This window comes from Diceros bicornis, chromosome 11 (assembly GCF_020826845.1).
Source record: "Diceros bicornis minor isolate mBicDic1 chromosome 11, mDicBic1.mat.cur, whole genome shotgun sequence".
NCBI classification, from domain to species: domain Eukaryota; kingdom Metazoa; phylum Chordata; class Mammalia; order Perissodactyla; family Rhinocerotidae; genus Diceros; species Diceros bicornis.
The window spans coordinates 30,842,672-30,860,514 of NC_080750.1; the positions used below are offsets into that span (position 1 = coordinate 30,842,672).

General features: G+C 36.9%; 1 protein-coding gene across 1 annotated transcript in view; it reads left to right on the forward strand.

Moving 5' to 3' along the window:
- ELMOD2 (ELMO domain containing 2) overlaps window positions 1-17,843 on the forward strand; it is a 34,043-nt gene that overhangs the window by 14,550 nt on the left and 1,650 nt on the right. The window contains exons 5-7 of the mRNA XM_058550112.1: window positions 474-607; window positions 4,651-4,719; window positions 5,510-5,643. Of these exons, the coding sequence (XP_058406095.1) occupies window positions 474-607; window positions 4,651-4,719; window positions 5,510-5,643 (337 nt within the window). The remainder of the gene's footprint in view (window positions 1-473; window positions 608-4,650; window positions 4,720-5,509; window positions 5,644-17,843) is intronic.

Below are 17,843 nucleotides of genomic sequence, written 5' to 3' on the forward strand. Positions count from 1 at the left end.
AATTATTTCTTCATGATCCCCTCCCTATCTCAGACCTAGTTTCTTTCTTCTAATTAGGAACTAATCACCTACTGTTCTAATAGAGCCTACTTAAGTGTCTAGTGTCTGAAGCAAGGGCCAAGTGCTTAACACTGTGTTCTTCTTGAGGAAGCAGTTTACCAATTCTGATCTATATGTATTGCTTAGTGAATAAAGACATCTCATTGTTTTAGATTTCTGTGTATTTGTTACCTTTTCAAAATCTGTTGTTCCTTATATCAATCTCTTAAATTGGAATAAATATGCTACATTTTTTTTTTAGGATAATTGAAAAGTTCTCTAAATAGAGTCTTTCTTGAACCTATGGTTTGTGTATAAAAGTTGTATAACTGAAAGCATTCAACTTACTAGTATATCAGCTATGAGAAGAAAAATGTCTTGGTAAGTTAAGAACATCACTATTATTTGTAATATGGAAGCAAATGTTTATACAGCTTTGGAATCTTCTGATGCCTACGAAAAAGTTGAAGGCTAGAATCTCCAAGCAATGGGCTGACATTGGTTTCCAGGGTGATGATCCCAAAACAGACTTCAGAGGCATGGGCATACTTGGATTAATCAATCTTGTGTAAGTGAAAATAAACTTTCTTTTCTTCTCTAAATGAAGTTGCATGTAGTCTCCAATTTTGTTAAATTCTAATAAGAATTGATCTAGTATCATACTAGTATGATACTAGTATCATACTATCTCTGAATTTTAATAGCTGCAGTGCTACAAGTATTTACTAATGTGCTGGCAACAGTATGAAGACATTGGAAACATACTGTGTGTGGTTTCTTTACTTACGAATACTTTTCCTCTTCCTTTCTCTTCCTGACCTCCTTTCTGATACCTCTTGAGGAATTATGTACACTCTTTTCTTACTCTTTTTATCTTCTTGCCTCTTCTCTCTTAGCTCTCTGATTCCATTTTGGGAAATATAACCAGATAAGATGATAGTAAAGTCTCTTCACACTTATTCTTCAACATCTGTGACAAGTGATTTAAATCCTTGATTTTGTAGAGCCTATAAGAACTCGCTCTTTTTCTTCTTTAATACTTGTGAAATCCCAAAATATGTAACTAAAATCAGAATTGATAAGGGGCCGGCTGGTGGTGCAAGCGGTTAAGCGTGCGCGCTCCGCTGCGGCGGCCTGGGGTTCACTGGTTCGGATCCTGGGCGTGCACCAACGCACTGCTTGGCAAGCCGTGCTGTGGCGGCATCCCATATAAAGTGGAGGAAGATGGGCATGGATGTTAGCCCAGGGCCAGTCTTCCTCAGCAAAAAAATAAAAATAAAAAAGAGGAGGATTGGCAGATGTTAGCACAGGGCTGATCTTCCTCACACACACACAAAAATAATAAATAAACCTCATTTAAAAAAAAAGAATTGATAACCAAAACTATTCTAGAAAGTAAATTGGAAGATTAATAGGGATATGGATATACAAATGAAGAAATTCTAGTGCTTGGATCTGTCCTTGAATTGTGATTTATAGACTCTAAATGCCTGGAATGGGAAACTTAACCATTAACAAAATTTGGATAATTGTTACCATGAAAAAATTAGTCCTGAAACTGAGCTAAATTATGTTAATATTGCGAAAAAATGCTAGGTCAATATGGATAAGCCTATTTTTGGGGAAAATAGAAGACACAAGGTTTCAATATCTATAATTTTTTCAGTTACAAAAGTATTTAATTTTCTGAAATACCTGAATTTTTGTGTGTGTGTGAGGAAGATCGGCCCTGAGCTAACATCTGCCAATCCTCCTCTTTTTGCCGAGGAAGACTGGCCCTGGGCTAACATCCATGCCCATCTTCCTCCACTTTATATGGGACGCCGCCACAGCATGGCTTGCCAAGTGGTGCATCGGTGCACACCTGGGATCCGAACCAGCAAACCCCGGGCTGCCGCAGCAGAGCGCTCGCACTTAACCGCTTGCACCACCGGCTGGCCCTTGTAATACCTAAATTTTATGAGTATGACAGTTCCCTGTAAGTCTGCCTCCCAGAGATAAACCGCAATAGTCTTAAAAATAATAATAATTACAAAAAATGAGATTGCCAGTTTTCCATTTTGATAAATGGAAACTTCCATTTGGAATTTAAGTAGAATAAATGCAGTTTATTTCCACTTGGAAAAGTTATAAAATATTTTAAAATTCATTATTTTTCAGAACACATGAATCTTTTGTTCTTAGCCTTTACAGACTGTCTTTCTTCTTGGTACTTGTAAAGTATACAGATATTTGAAACTCAATTAGATATACACTATTATGGTGTTTTCTTTCTTAACTTTTTCTGTGTAACCTTGCTTCTGGCTCTTTTCCTCAGAAATCGAGATGTTTCAGCATTTGCCAGAAGAGAATTTAGCTTAAAATTTGAATAACTTAATAGGCTTTGATTCAGTATTGTGGTAAGGGATTCTGATAGACCTTTAAATGATTTACAGATATTTTTACTCTATTTAGAGCTAGTATCTATTCATTTGAAAAATGACCAAGATTCACATATATTAATAATTATTTGATTGCTAATGATGTACTAGAAATGGTTGAAAACATAAAGCTAGCTCTGATTCCTCTATAATTACGTTTATTGTCCTGTGTATGGAGCTGTGACTCTTCAGGATCAAAATAAAGATACAGTCAAGAAGCAGGCAAGCTGTTCAAATACTCTTATGTAATTGACTTTTTTAATTGCTTGGTTTTTGTCATCTAATCTCTTGAGATGTTTTGTTGCTTTGAAAGATAGCTGGTGGTTTTATAGATAACGATGCTTTAGGTAAATGAATGCTGAGGCATAGAAGAAGAAAGGATATTGTACAGAAAATGAATTCAGGAGAGACTGAAGAAATCGGAGTAGATGAGGAATAGAAGCAGAAAATAAGAATATATGTTAGGTCAAAAATGTATGTAGGACGAGAGAGAGGGAAAGAAGAAAAGGGAAGAAAGAAAGGAAGGAAGTTAGTTAATGCAGATTATTGTAAGGAATAGTTTTCCTTATTGCATAGGTGTTTGTTTTCGTTAGACACTGTTAAGATAGGGGTTGACTAAATAAGTTCAGCAAGAAAATTAAAAGTTGTCCTGTGTTACAGATAAAATATTTTAAGGGTAGCTTGATTATTGAAATACTAATGTAATACTGAATTGTATTAGGAGTATCATGTAAAAAAATGAAATGCAAATATAAATAGTCTACTGTAGGCATTTTAGAGCCAACCTAAGGATAAAGTAGAAAAATTAAAGTATGTAAGGAAAAGGGCCGGCCCGGTGGCGCAAGCGGTTAAGTGCGCGCGCTCCGCTGCGGCGGCCCGGGGTTCGCTGGTTCGGATCCCGGGCGCGCACCGACGCACTGCTTGGTAAGCCATGCTGTGGCGGCGTCCCATATAAAGTGGAGGAAGATAGGCACCGATGTTAGCCCAGAGCCGTCTTCCTCAGCAAAAAAGGAGGAGGATTGGCGGATGTTAGCTCAGGGCTGATCTCCTCACAAAAAAAAAAAAAAAAAAAAAAAAAAGTATGTAAGGAAGGCATTGCACTAAAACAGGACTCTTTCCTGTTTTGAGATTCACAGATCCCTTTGAGAATCTGATGAAAGCTTTGTATATTTTCTCCCCAAAAAATGTACTCACAGGAAAATTTATACATAATTTAAGATGGTTCATGGATCCCCTTTCATTCATGAATGATCCTTTATTCATGGACTTCTAAGTTAACAACCCCTGCCTTAATTAGTTGAAAATTAGAACCAGTGAAGAAAAATGGAAGTCTATAGTCTTCTATCTATAGAAGGAAAAATAGAGAGGGGAGGATTTGGTTAGAAATTTCTATGCTTTATGAAAATGTCAATGATTTTGCCCTCTAAAATTTAAATAGACCATAGAAATCCATTTTTTATTCTCCTTCTTATCTTCACGTAAACATCCAGTCAGTCATCATGTATGTATACGTGTATGAGTACCAGTGCATTATGAGGTGATCCAAAGGTTGAACAGAAGATTTGGTCCCTATCTCCAAGAACTCAAAGAGGTTGCGTTAGTACAAGCCAACAGGATGTATGAGCCTACAAATAGATAGCTTTATATATTTCTCTGTTGTACCTGCTAATACTTCTGTTTATGGCCAGTATTTTAGTTACACCACTGGTCAAGGAGGGTTTTTTTTTAGTGCAAAAGGAAGGTTATTGACTTTCTTCTGATTGCACTGAAAATGACATTAAACAATACAGACTTAAGTTGTAATAGAAGTAATAAGCCTAGGAGAAAGGAAGAGTGTCCCAACAGGTACGCATTGACTATTTTATAGAAAATTTAGAACAAACAAATAAACAAAAAGAACTCTAGATTTTTTTTTTAAAGTAGATAAAAAGTCTCTTATGAGATCATTTCTTTGTTAAAATACTTTAAACTCTTGCCAAGGCCCATGTCCTATGCTAGATGGCCCGATAGCTCAGAAGTAACTTTTGATTCAGAAGCATTTCTGAATCACTGAAGTGATTTGGGATGGAGATCGGGATCATTGTGGCAGTACTAGGACTGTCATTTTGGCAGTAGCTTTCTAAATTGCTTCTGGATATCTTCAATTTGAATGACATATGTTAATTTCATTATCTTTCTTAAACTTTTTTAGGTATTTCAGTGAAAATTATACCAGTGAAGCTCATCAGATTCTTTCCCGTTCAAATCATCCAAAATTAGGGTAAGCTGGAAGAAACTGTAAACTTTTGAATTTAAATTGATGAGATGATCTGAATTTGAAAGTATTTCAAGGTATTTTTAAAAATGAGATTATTTTAATTAATAAGAACTTTATAAAGGGTATTGCATGCTACATTATTTTTAAGGCTAAATGTGATCATAAATCAATTTTGTATGCATTTTAGTATATTTTTATCCCAAGATATAGTTTATCTATAAAATGGAGATAAGAACCTTTATAAAAATTTTTTGAGAAATAGATTTGAAAATAGGAATAGGAAATAGCTTTGAAATAGGTATAGGAAAATGAGAAATAGGTTTGAAAATTGTGAAGTGAAATGCAAATTGAGGTCATATTATTATCTGTTATTATTTTATTTTTATATTCCGGTGATACCTATCTTTGAAAAAACATTGTAACAATATTACATCATAAAAATAAATACCCTGATAATGGAGGGGAAAATGTCAGATTACCCAGTGTATTTTAGAAATCAATGAGTGTATGTAGTACTCTTTTAAATTTTTGTTAAGGATTTTGGTTTTAGATATTCATGTGACCAGAGCTTTACTTTTATTTCTTAGATTATATCCAGAAGATCAACAGCCTCTAAAGAACAAAAATTTTTATCTATTCTGGTTTATTTTTCTTAGTATGTAGAGATGATCATAAAATCGATATTATATTAGAAATGGATCCAAGTAACTTTTTACTAATTACTTGCCTAATTCTAAATTTATTTTATGAACTATTTGGCTAGCTGGTATAACTGGTAATGTTTCTGACTTAGGTATTCTTATGCAATAGTTGGAATCAATCTTACAGAGATGGCTTATAGCTTGCTGAAGAGTGAAGCTTTGAAGTTTCATCTCTACAACTTTGTTCCTGGTGTGCCAACAATGGAACACTTTCATCAGTTTTATTGTGAGTATTAAAATGAGTTAGAACTAGATATTTCTAAGAGTATTTTTAAATCATTAGGAAAGTATAATATAAAATTTAATACCTCTGTCAAGTATACAGCTTATGCTTGTCATTTTATTATTTAGGATCTTTGGAAAACAGGAAAATAATGGAAGATGGGTCCCCAAGAGTATTTTCTACTTCTCTTTCTTTCTTTCTTTTTTTTTTTGTGAGGAAGATCAGCCCTGAGCTAACGTCCATGCCAATCTTCCTCTTTTTGCTGAGGAAGACTGGCCCTGGGCTTATATCTGTGCCCATCTTCCTCTACTTTATAGGGGATGCCACCACAGCATGGCTTGACAAGTAGTGTGTTGGTCCACACCCGGGATCAGAACCTGTGAACCCTGGGCCGCCAAAGCGGAGTGCGTGAACTTAACTGCTGTGCCACCATGCCGGCCCCTGTACTTCTCTTTCTATGTTTGCTGATTAAAAAAAATTCAAAGGCAGTTTTTGCACATGTACACAAATTTAGGATTCTTACAGTTTTTCTGTAGGCATCAATTTTCGGTCAAGTATAAAATGAATTTTCCCTCTTGAATACTGGTTAATGCATGCTGTTGAGTCAAGGACAGACCATTTGCAGATTATTTTGTTATTCTTCTAAGGAAATTTAATTTAAAGGAACTTTTCACCCCCCTTTTTTCAAGGCCAGATTTTCATATGTTAGGTTGGGGATACTTAACTGTTTTTAAAGCAGTCATTGTTAGTACTGTTCCATTAACTTTTATGATGATATTTGAACATTAAAGGCTTAATTGAATGAATCCATCTTCTGAAGATATTGCTCAGAATATCAAAGAATTCAAAACTAGCCTAGCTTCATACTCTACTTTTCCTGACCCTTTTGTATCTTTAGAATGTCATTTGCATGTTGGTAGAATATGGGAAACTACTTGGATAATAAATGGTCAAATCATAACTTTTTCTGCTCCATTGTTGAAGGTGTCTCTCTATCCCACACTGTCTCGTTCTTTCGAGAGAGAGGAGTCTCACTTTCACCCTCTTTCTCTTTCTTTCAAACTTCCTTCACCTTTACTTAATCTCTAATTCTGGTTTTATCTGCTTCCTAAATTTCGCTTGCATTTGTCTACTTTTACCCATCCCCGTTGTAACTGGGCGAGATCAGGCCTTTGTTACTTGGTTACTGTTATAGCTTTTTAACTAGTTTTCTATGATGATCCTCTTCCAATTTTTCACCACATTGGAAGTAGTTATTTACAATGAAAATCTAGTCGTTTTACTTCACTGCCTAAAATTCTTGAAAAAGTGCCACTTCAAGGCCCTGCGTAATCCACACCTTGAAACCTCTCCAGACTCATCTTTTGCCACTCATGAACTCCCCCACAGTCTAAAATTTAGGCATACTGGTCTTCTTTTAGTTGCACAAATATATCATCCTCTCTCTTGACTCTGGGCCTTTCCCTCAGCCTGGAACGCTGTTCCTGCTCCCTCCTTGCTTTCCAGGTGATGTCTACTCATCTTTCCAATCTCAGTTTAGACATGACCTTCTCTGGGAAGTCTTATCAGAGCCTTTGTTCCTTCACGTATCCATTCTTGTCTCCATTGTTCATCTTACCTTCTCTGTTGGCATATTCCTGTCAGACTACAGACCTGCTTCTGTATCTCCCGTTCATTCATTCACTTGCTGTGTGGCAGATGCTGTTCTGGGCACTGTGGATATAGCAGAGAAGAAGGCAAAGTCTGCATTTATGGAGCTTTCATTGTCAAAAACAAAACAAAACTTTCCCTTAGTGCAGCATCCACCTGCGGATACCACTCCACATATCTGCTCCCCTTCATCATAAAACTTTTATAACATAAGTGCTGTTTTCAATTCCTTGCCTCCAGTTTTTTTCTAACTCCAATTTAGTTTCTCTCCCCATTACTCTGCTGAAGCTCATTTTTTCAAAGACACCAACAGCCTTTTTTTTTGCCAAATCCACTTGCCACATTTTTTTCTTCATGTTATTTGATCTTTTTAGCAGCACTAGACATAAATGGCCATGGCTTTCTTCTTGAAACGTTGTCTCAGCTTTTCTGCTGCCACATTCTTCTGGCTTTTCTCTTGCCTCACTAGATTTTCCATAGACTTTTTTGCTGACTCCTCATCCACTATGCACCTCAGAGCCGAGCCCTGGGCCCACTCCTTTCTTTAGCCTCTGGGATCTTATCCAGTCCTCAGTTTGACATACCATCTGTGTGCTGCTGATGCCATAATGTATATCTTCAGCCCAACCTCTCTCTTTAGCACCCGCGTTTTTGTGTCCAGGTTTTTTTTTTAATGGATAAGGATAAAGTATCTTACGGAGATGGTTACACAAAGTAGGAGTCAATGAGACATGTTTTCAGATGGACGGACAGATGTTTCAGGTCCCTAGGACCATTGTTGATGATTCTCTCTAGGTAGACTGAAGATTCCTAGTAGGCGTGAGATGCTTTCCTTTACCACTCCAAAGTTGTCCTTGTTGTTTTGTTTAAATATCCTCCTGGCCCTTCCTGACTGTACTGGAGACTGTCTGCATCCCTTGCTTCTCCCAGATATAAATAACGAAACTGGGTCAAAATAGCCTCAGCACATCTGTTAGTATAGACTATGAGACTGTATATTTGTTGTATGAGTTGAGAAGAGCCCTTTGCCCTCGACCTGCCTTGGGTCAGACTCAGCCAGTCTCTTTGTTGGGGGTTAGGCATTTTGAACAGATTTTCATCCAAATCTGCATAGTCCTCCTCCCTGTTCTCTAGTCTTTTCTTTCATCTTGTTGCTGGAGAACTGTGTTTCCCCCGACTCATCTTGTTTGATTTCCACTCCTAAATCTCTCTTGACTTGTAGCATAGTGCCGTAACTACTGGGGCTTTGCTAACTGCCTCTGATTTTTGTTTTCTCTCTGAAATTTATGCTTGTTTAATGCTGCCTATCGAACATAGAACAAGTATAAAAAGAAACAACCAAAAAACTTCTCCCCAAATTAAGCATTTTACCATTTAAATATAAGTACGGGAGTGTTATAGGTAGGAAAGCCGTGCAAAAGGACCTCTGTCCAGTATTTTTCCCCTAAAGATGGGTAACTTGAGCATTTTTGTTGCTGTTGATCTCCAGGGCCCTCAACACTAACATCTCGTTTGGCTCCTGTCTAGGAAGTGCACCAAAGTAATATCTGAAGTAGGAAAGTCATTACAGAACTCTCTCAGTTGCCTTGTTTCTATCAGTTCAGATCCGTAAGAGCTGTGGATCACCCTGGAAACAGTGAAGCTTATGTTTTTCAAATTTTTTAAAACATTTAAAACAAACACACACACATATATCCATCATCCATCTTTTATGCAGAACATTCCCCACCAAAATTGATTTTCATGCCATTTACCATTAGAAAAGTTTCATGTCTTAAGATCCTGCTTTTCTTAGAAGGAGCCTATTCTAACTAGAAAATAATTTTTTAAGGTAATATTTTTATTTATTTTTTTATTGAGGTCATAATAGTTTATAACATTGTGAAATTTCAATTGCACATTATTATTTGTCAGTCACCATATAAATGCACCCCTTCACCCCTTGTGCCCACCCCCAATCCCCTTCCCCTCTGGTAACCACTAAACTGTTCTCTTTGTCCATGTGTTAATTAATCTTCCACATATGAGTGAAATCATATGATGTTTGTCTTTCTCTGTCTGGGTTATTTCACTTAACATAATACCCTCAAGGTCCATCCATGTTGTTGCGAATGGGACGATTTTGTCTTTTTTAATGGCTGAGTGGTATTCCATTGTATATAGTTACCAGTCATCAATCATTGGGCACTTGAGTTGCTTCCACTTCTTTGCTACAGTGGATAATGCTGCAGTGAACATAGAGGTGCATAGGTCTCTTTGAATTATAGATTTCAAGTTCTTTGGATAAATACCCAGTAGTGTGGTAGCTGGATCGTATGGTATTTCTGTTTTTAATTTCTTGAGGAATCTCCGTACTGTTTTCCATACTGGCAGCACCCATTTGCATTCCCACCAGCAGTGTGTGACTGTTCCTTTTTCTCCACATTCTCTCCAACATTTGTTATTTTTTGTCTTGGTGACTATAGCCATTCTAAGAGGTGAAAGGTGTTACCTTAGTGTAGTTTTGATTTGCATTTCCTTGATGATTAGTGATGTTGAACATCTTTTCATATGCCTATTGGCTATCTGTATATCTTCTTTGGAAAAATGTTCATATTCTTTGCCCATTTTTTGATCAGGTTGTTTGTTTTTTGTTGTTGAGTTGTGTGAGTTCTTTATATACTTTGGAGATTAACCCCTTGTCAGATATATGATTTGCAAATATTTTCTTCCATTTGGTGGGTTTTTTTTTTCGTTTTGTTCCTGGTTTCCTTTGCCTTGCAGAAGCTCTTTAGTCTGATGCATTCTTGTTAATTTTTTCTTTTGTTTCCCTTGTCCGAGTAGACATGGTATTTGAAAAGATCCTTCTAAGACCGATGTCAAAGAGTGTACTGCCTATGTTTTCTTCTAGGAGTTTTATGGCTTCAGGTCTTGCCTTCAAGTCTTTGATCCATTTTAAGTCAATTTTTATGTATGGTGAAAGATAATGCTATACATTCATTGTTTTGCATGTGGCTGTCCAGTTTTCCCAACACCATTTACTGAAGAGACTTTCCTTTCTCCATTGTATGTTCTTAACTCCTTTGTTGAAGATTAGCTATCTGTAGATGTGTGGTTTTATTTCTTGGTTTTCAATTCTGTTCCATTGATGGGTGTCTCTGTTTTTGTATCAGTATCATGCTGTTTTAATTACTATAGCTTTGTAGTATATTTGAAGTCAGGGATTGTGATGCCTCCAGCTTTGTTCTTTTTTCTCAGGATTACTTTAGCTATTTGGGGTCTTTTGTTGTCCCATATGAATTTTAGGATTCTCTGTTCTATTTCTGTGAAGAATGTCATTGGGATTCTGATTGGGATTGCATTGAATCTGTAGATTGCTTTAGCTAGTATGGACATTTTGACTATATTTATTCTTCCAATCCATGTGCATGGCATATCTTTCCATTTCTTTATGTCATCATCAATTTCTTTCAATAATGTCTTATGGTTTGCATTGTATAGGTCTTGCACCTCCTTGGTTAAATTTTTCCTAGATATTTATTCTTTTTGTTGCGATTATAAATGGGATTGTATTCTTGAGTTCTTTTTCTGTTAGTTATTAGAGTATAGAAATGCAACTGATTTTTATAAGTTGATTTTGTACCCTGCAACTTTGCTGTAGTTGTTGATTATTTCTAATAGTTTTCCAATGGATTCTTTAGAGTTTCCTATATGTAAAATCATATCATCTGCAAATGGCAAGAGTTTCACTTCTTCATTGCCTATTTGGCTTCTTTTTATTTCGTTTTCTTGCCTAATTGCTTTGGAAAAAACCTCCAGTACTACGTTGAATAAGAATGGTGAGAGTGGGCACCCTTGTATTGTTCCTGATCTCAGAGGAATGGCTTTCAGTTTTTCCCTGTTGAGTATGATGTTGGCTGTGGGTTTGTCATATATGGCCTTTATTATGTTGAGGTACTTTCCTTCTATACCCATTTTATTGAGAGTTTTTATCATAAATGGATGTTGGATCTTGTCAAATGCTTTCTCTGCGTCTATTGAGATGATTATGTGGTTTTTATTGCTCATTTTGTTAATGTGGTATATCACATTGATTGATTCGTGGATGTTGAACCTTCCCTATGTCCCTGGTATGAATCCCACTTGATCATGGTGTATGATCTGTTTAATGTATTGCTGTATTTGGTTTGCCAATATTTTGTGGAAGATTTTTGCATGTATGTTCATCAGCAATATTGCCCTGTAATTTTCCTTCTTTGTGTTTTCCTTGTCTGGCTTTGGGATCAGGGTGATGTTGGCCTCGTAGTATGTGGTGGGAAGTGTTAACATCTTCTTCAACTTTTTGGAATAGTGTGAGAAGGCTAGGTATTAAATCTTCTTTGAATGTTTGGTAGAATTCTCCAGCGAAGCCATCTGGTCCTGGGCTTTTATTTTTGGGGAGATTTTTGATTACTGTTCCAATTTGTGATTGGACTATTCAGAATCGCTATTTCTTCTTGATTCAGTTTTGGAAGGTTGTATGAGTCTAAGAATTGTGTATTCTGGATTGTGCAATTTGTTGGCATATAGTTTTTCATGGTATTCTTTTATAATCCTTTGTATTTCCGTGGTATCCATTGTAATTTTTCCTCTTTCATTTCTAATTTTATTTATTTGAACCTTCTGTCTTTTTTTCTTAGTCTGGCTAAGGGTTTGTCAATTTTGTTATCTTCTTAAAGAACCAGCACTTTGTTTCATTGATCCTTTCTACTGTTTTTTTGGTTTCAATTTCATTTATTTCTGCTCTGATTTTTATTATTTCCCTCCTTCTGCTGACTTTGGGCTTTGTTTTTCTTTTTCTAATTCTGTTAGGTATAGTTTAAGATTGCTTATTTGAGGTTTTTCTTGTTTGTTAAGGTGGGTCTGTATTGCTATGAATTTCCCTCTTAGGACTGCTTTTGCTGCATCCCATATGAATTGGTATGGTGTATTTTCATTTTGATTTGTCTCCAGATATTTTTTGATTTCTCCTTTATTTTCTTCAATGATCTGTTGGTTGTTCAGTAGCATGTTGTTTAGTCTCCACATATGTGTCACTTTCCCAGCTTTTTTCTTGTAGTTGATTTCTAGTTTCATAGCATTATGGTCAGAAAAGATGCTTGATATGATTTCAATCTTCTTAAATTTATTGAGGCTTGCCTTGTTTCCCAGCATATGGTCTATCCTTGAGAATGTTCCACGTGCACTTGAGAACAGTATGTATTCTGCTGTTTTTGGATGGAGTGTTCTGTATATATCTATTAAATTCATCTGTTCTAGTTTTTCATTTAAATCCACTGTTTCCTTGTTGACTTTCTGTCTGGATGATCTATCCATTGATGTGAGTGAGTTGTTAAGGTCCCCTACTATTATTGTGTTGTTATTGATATCTCCTTTTAGGTTTGTTAATAGTTGATTTATGTACTTTGGTGCTCCTGTGTTGGGTGCGTATATATTTATAAGTGTTATGTTTTCTTGGCGGAGTGTCCCTGTTATCATTATATACTGCCCGTATTTGTCTCTCATTACCTGTTTTATCTTGAAGTCTACTTTATCTGATATAACTGTGGCAACACTGGCTTTCTTTTATTTGCCATTAGCTTGGAGTATCATCTTCCATCCCTTCACTCTGAGCCTGTGTTTGTCTTTGGAGCTGAGATGTGTTTCCTGGAGACAGCATATTGTTGGGTCTTGTTTTTTAATCCATCCCACAACTCTGTGTCTTTTGATTGGAGAATTCAATCCATTTACATTTAGAGTGATTATTGACGTATGCAGGCTTAATGCTGCCATTTTATCACTCATTTTCCGGTTGTTCTGCATTTCCCTTGTTTCTTGTCCTGTGTATTTTGGACTATCAATTCACTTTGGTAGTTCTCTATGATGATTTTCTCAGTTTTCTCTTAATTTATCATTTGTGTCTCTGTTCTGATTATTTGTTTAGTGGTTACCATGAGGTTTGTATAAAAAATCTCATAGATGAGATGGTCCGTTTTCTGATAGCCTCTTATTTCCTTATTTCCTAGACTAAGCCGATTCCATCCCATTCCTCTTCCCCATCTAAGTTATTATTGTCACAACTTATTCCATCTTGTGTTGTGAGTTTGTGGATAAAATGACGAGATTGTATTTATTTTTGATGTTTTCCTTCTCTTTATCTTTAGTGTTATAATTAAGTGTTTGCTAACCTCTTCTGATAGAGAGCTGCAATTTTCTGATTTTGTCTAGCTGCAATTTTCTGATTTTGTCTACCTATTTATCCCCTTGCTCAAGGCTTTGTAACCCCCCTTTTTTTTCAGGTATGAGGACCTTCTTGAGCATTTCTTGTAGGGGGGTGTCTTGTGGTGATGAACTCCCTTAGATTTTGTTTATCTTGGAAAGTTTTTATTTCCCTCTCATATCTGAAGAATATTTTCGCTGGATAGAGTATTCTTGGCTGAAAGTTTTTGTCTTTCAAAGTTTTGAATATATCATTTCACTCTCTCCTAGCTTGTAAGTTTTCTGCTGAGAAATCTGCTGAAAGCCTGGTAGGGGTTTCTTAGTATGTTATTTTCTTCTGCCTTGCTGCCCTTAATATTTTTTCTTTGTCATTGACCTTTGCCAGCTTTACTACTATATGCCTTGGAGAAGGTCTTTTTACATTGATATAATTAGGAGTTCTTTTAGCTTCTTTTACTTGTATTTCCAGCTCCTTCCCCAGGTTTGGGAAGTTCTCAGCTATTATTTCTTGGAACAAGCTTTCTGCTCCATTCTCCTCTTCTCCCTCTGGAATAACTATAATCCTTATGTTGCATTTCCTAATTGAGTTGGATATTTCTTAGAGAATTTCTTCATTTCTTTTTAGTTTTAGTTCTCTCTCCTCCTCCATCTGAAGCATTTCTATATTTCTCTCCTCCAGACGGCTAATTCTCTCTTCCATAATATCAGCTCTGTTGTTCAGGGAGTCTGGATTTTTCTCTATCTCATCCGTTGTGTTTTTCATCTCCAACATTTCTGATTGGTTTTTCTTTATAGTTTCAAAGAATTCCCTCTGTTCATTAATTTTGTTCCTGATTTCATTGAACTATCTGTATTTTCTTGTAACTCATTTTTTTATGATAGCTATTTTGAATTCTCTGTCATTTAGATTATAAATGTCTGTGCTTTCAGGATAGATTTCTGGGTGCTTGTCATTTTCCTTCTGGTCTGGAGTATTAATATATTTCTTCTTACTATTCGATGGCGTGGATTTGTACCTTTGCATAATGATAGTATCTGGTCGCAGCTTCCACCTGCCACCACAGGGTCAAGAGCTGTGTATTCTGAGCCTGCTGCAACCCCCGGCATCTGTGCCTGTCCTTAGAATCTACTCTGAAAGGTCCTGTCTGCGATTTCCAATTTGCTTGCTCACAGCTGCTACTTTTCTAACGTATGGGCAGGCACTCTGGCTGACTGGCTGAGCTGGAGCGCAGGGCGAGGGGAGGGGTGCTTTCTTTCATGTGGGAGATCCCAGGGGTGTTCTCGCTCTGCCCTCACTGTCTGCTCTCCTGAGGTGCTGGTTTGATGAAGACACCCCTGCAATAGCTTAGCCACCTCTGTATCGGGCTTTCCCATGGGCTGTGAGGGAGCTTGGAGAGCAAAGGTATTTCTGTGGAGAGCTGCCTCTCCCCTCTTTTCTCAGAGCCATGCACGGTCCTGTGCCCTGGGTCACTGGTGTTCAAGAGGGAGAGGAGATCCCCTTGCTTCCTTCCACTTCCTCCAGGGGGGTCCAGCACCTCCACCTTCAGACGTATGGCTGCGTGGGTCTCTCAGACGTCTTGTGAGTTGGATTATGAATGTCCTTTTCGTTGTATCTTAGAGGGGAGAGTCTAAGGGAAGAGCTTGCTCTGCCGTGATGCTGATATCACTCTAACTAGAAAATAGTTTGAAATCTCATCTTTTGGACACACATACCTTTTTTGTTGGGGGAGTGGGCCCAGTTTGTTTGCACGAATCAGTTCCAAGGTCATAGTTTCTGTCTAGAAGAAAGAGATTATCTATGAAGAGATTAGCCTTTACATTTTTTATTTTGTTGTGATCTGTCTCCATCTCCCCCTTTTCCCCTTTATCCCTCCTGCCATTTTGTTGTTGTTTTTCTCTATAGGCAAGGCTGGAAACAGTGAGTAGTAACTTAGCTTCTTAGCTCCGTTGTCACCCTCTTGTACATCTAAAATATAAGCAGATATCTGCTGTCATCCTAGGAGGTTGCTAACTGCTGGTTTGTTGGTTCCAAAAAAACTCCTCAAGTTTGTATAACAAAAAAGTTATGGCTTTAATAACAACGTTATTGAGGTATAATTTATATGCCATAAAATTCACCCATTTTAATTGTGTAATTCAATGAGTTTTAGTAAATTTACTGAGTTGTGCAACCATCACCATAGTCCAGTTTTAAAACATTTTTATCACCCCAATAAGATCCTTCAGGCTGGTTTACAGTTAATCCCTGTTCCTATGGTTCCTTATTTTTAACTTCTATGACAAAAACCTCAAGTGCCCTGTGGCTTTGGTTAGAGGCAGTGGAAGTGTATGGGGAATTTTAAGTTTACAAATTTTGTGTGGTATTTCTATTGAGTCTAGTGTTTTAAACCTCGTAGAGTCAAAAGGACAGTAGATGTGCTTTGTGGAAACAACTCTTCTATCACTTTCTGCAAAGCTTGAGGAGTCTTATGCCATGTATGGCTTTGCCAGCTTTCTAGAATTTTGGTATTATCTCCTGCAATTTCCTGATGTCTCATTAAATCAACTTAGCCATTATAGTCTTAGTTCTTTGAGTCAGTCTTTCTTTGACACCAATTTACATTATAGACCAATAACCTCATTCTGAAGCAAGAAATTTTTAGTACTTTATACTTGAGTAGTTTGTTCCAGACCCTATATAGTTGTTTGAATAGACCACATTCCCGAAAGTAATGAAAAACAATTTAAAGGACTTTTAAGAATGATGAATAGCTAAAACCTAATAGCCGGAAATACTAAAACAAATGGTATACCATAAAATTTGGGTGGATGTCTGACTTTTCCTACTACCCAGAACATTAATCTCCAGATTTTTTGATTGTACCTCTCTATCAGTGTATTCGGGGTCGAGGAGAGCACAGATTCAATTTATATATATATATGGGTAACTTCTATAGATGTATTATTGTCCTGGTGTATACACAAAATGAGTTTCGAATGAAATAAAGATAAAAAATATTACTTAAAAATAATTACAGGGCCAGCCTGGTGGCGTAGTGGTTGAGTTCAGCACGCTCCACTTTGGCAGCCTGGGTTTGTGGGTTTGGATCCCGGGCGTGAACCTACACCACTCTTCAAGCCATGCTATGGAGGCATCCAACATACAAAATAGAGGAAGATTGGCACAGATGTAAGCTCAGGGCCAGTCTCCTTCAAGCAAAAAGAAGAAGGTTGGCAACAAGTGTTAGCTCAGAGCCGATCTTCCTCACCACAAAAATAATAGTATTATTAATAATTACCAGACTGCCATTCTCAGCTTGTCTTTTGGGAACAAGAAGCAGATGGCATCCCTCAGCTCAAAGAGGCTTTCTTCTTTGATTTTCTCACATACCCTGGTTGACAAAAATCTGTTTTGTCATATATCAAGAGATTAATCTGAAGTATTTCTTAAGTTGACCTTCTTGTAAGTGATATTTCAGTGTTGAAATGTCATTGTTCTTAACTGTTAATGTTTGCTTTGTGACTAATGTTTTAAAATGGAATTTATGTTTTTTTCATGCTAGGCAATTTGTGATAGTCTAGCCACACTTTTGTGTGAAGTCACTGGCTTTTTCCCTCATTTATCTTAAATAAGTCACTTCTGTCCTTTTTCTTTTGAAAAGCCTTTCAGAGGGGAAAATGAGATTCTGGTGGAACAAAGTCTAATTTATAACATAATAGAGACCACTTGCAAACTATGTGTTTAAGCAAGTCATTTAACCTCGCTGTACCTCTGTTTCCTCCTCAGTAAAATGAGAATAACAGGACTTGTGTCATAGGATTGCTCTGAGAGTGGAGGAGCACGTGGCGAGCACTGTGGTAGCATTTGTTAAATGATTAATTAATATACTTGGTTGAATCCAAATAGGGTTTAGGAGTGGTTTTACATTCACATTTTTTTTGTTGTTATAAATGTATCTATTTACATGTTTTGTTGTATTTTTTCTTTTTTTTTTTTTGGTGAGGAAGATCAGCCCTGAGCTAACATCCATGCCAACCTTCCTCTGTTTTTGGCGAGGAAGACTGTCCCTGAGCTAACATCTGTGCCCATCTTCCTCCACGTTATGTGGGGCGCCACCACAGCATGGCCTGACAAGTGGTGCGTTGGTACACCCGGGATCCCAACCTGGGCTGCCAGCAGCGGAGCACGCGAACTTAACTGCTATGCCATGGGGCCATCCCCTACGTGTTTGTTTTTATTAAATACTTTTAACATTTTGAGGGTTAATTTGGCTACTGTAATGAGAATATTGAAAAACAAAAACGTTAATTAAGCTTCTTTAGAGTTCATATATTCTTTTTAAAAGGAGAAGATGCTG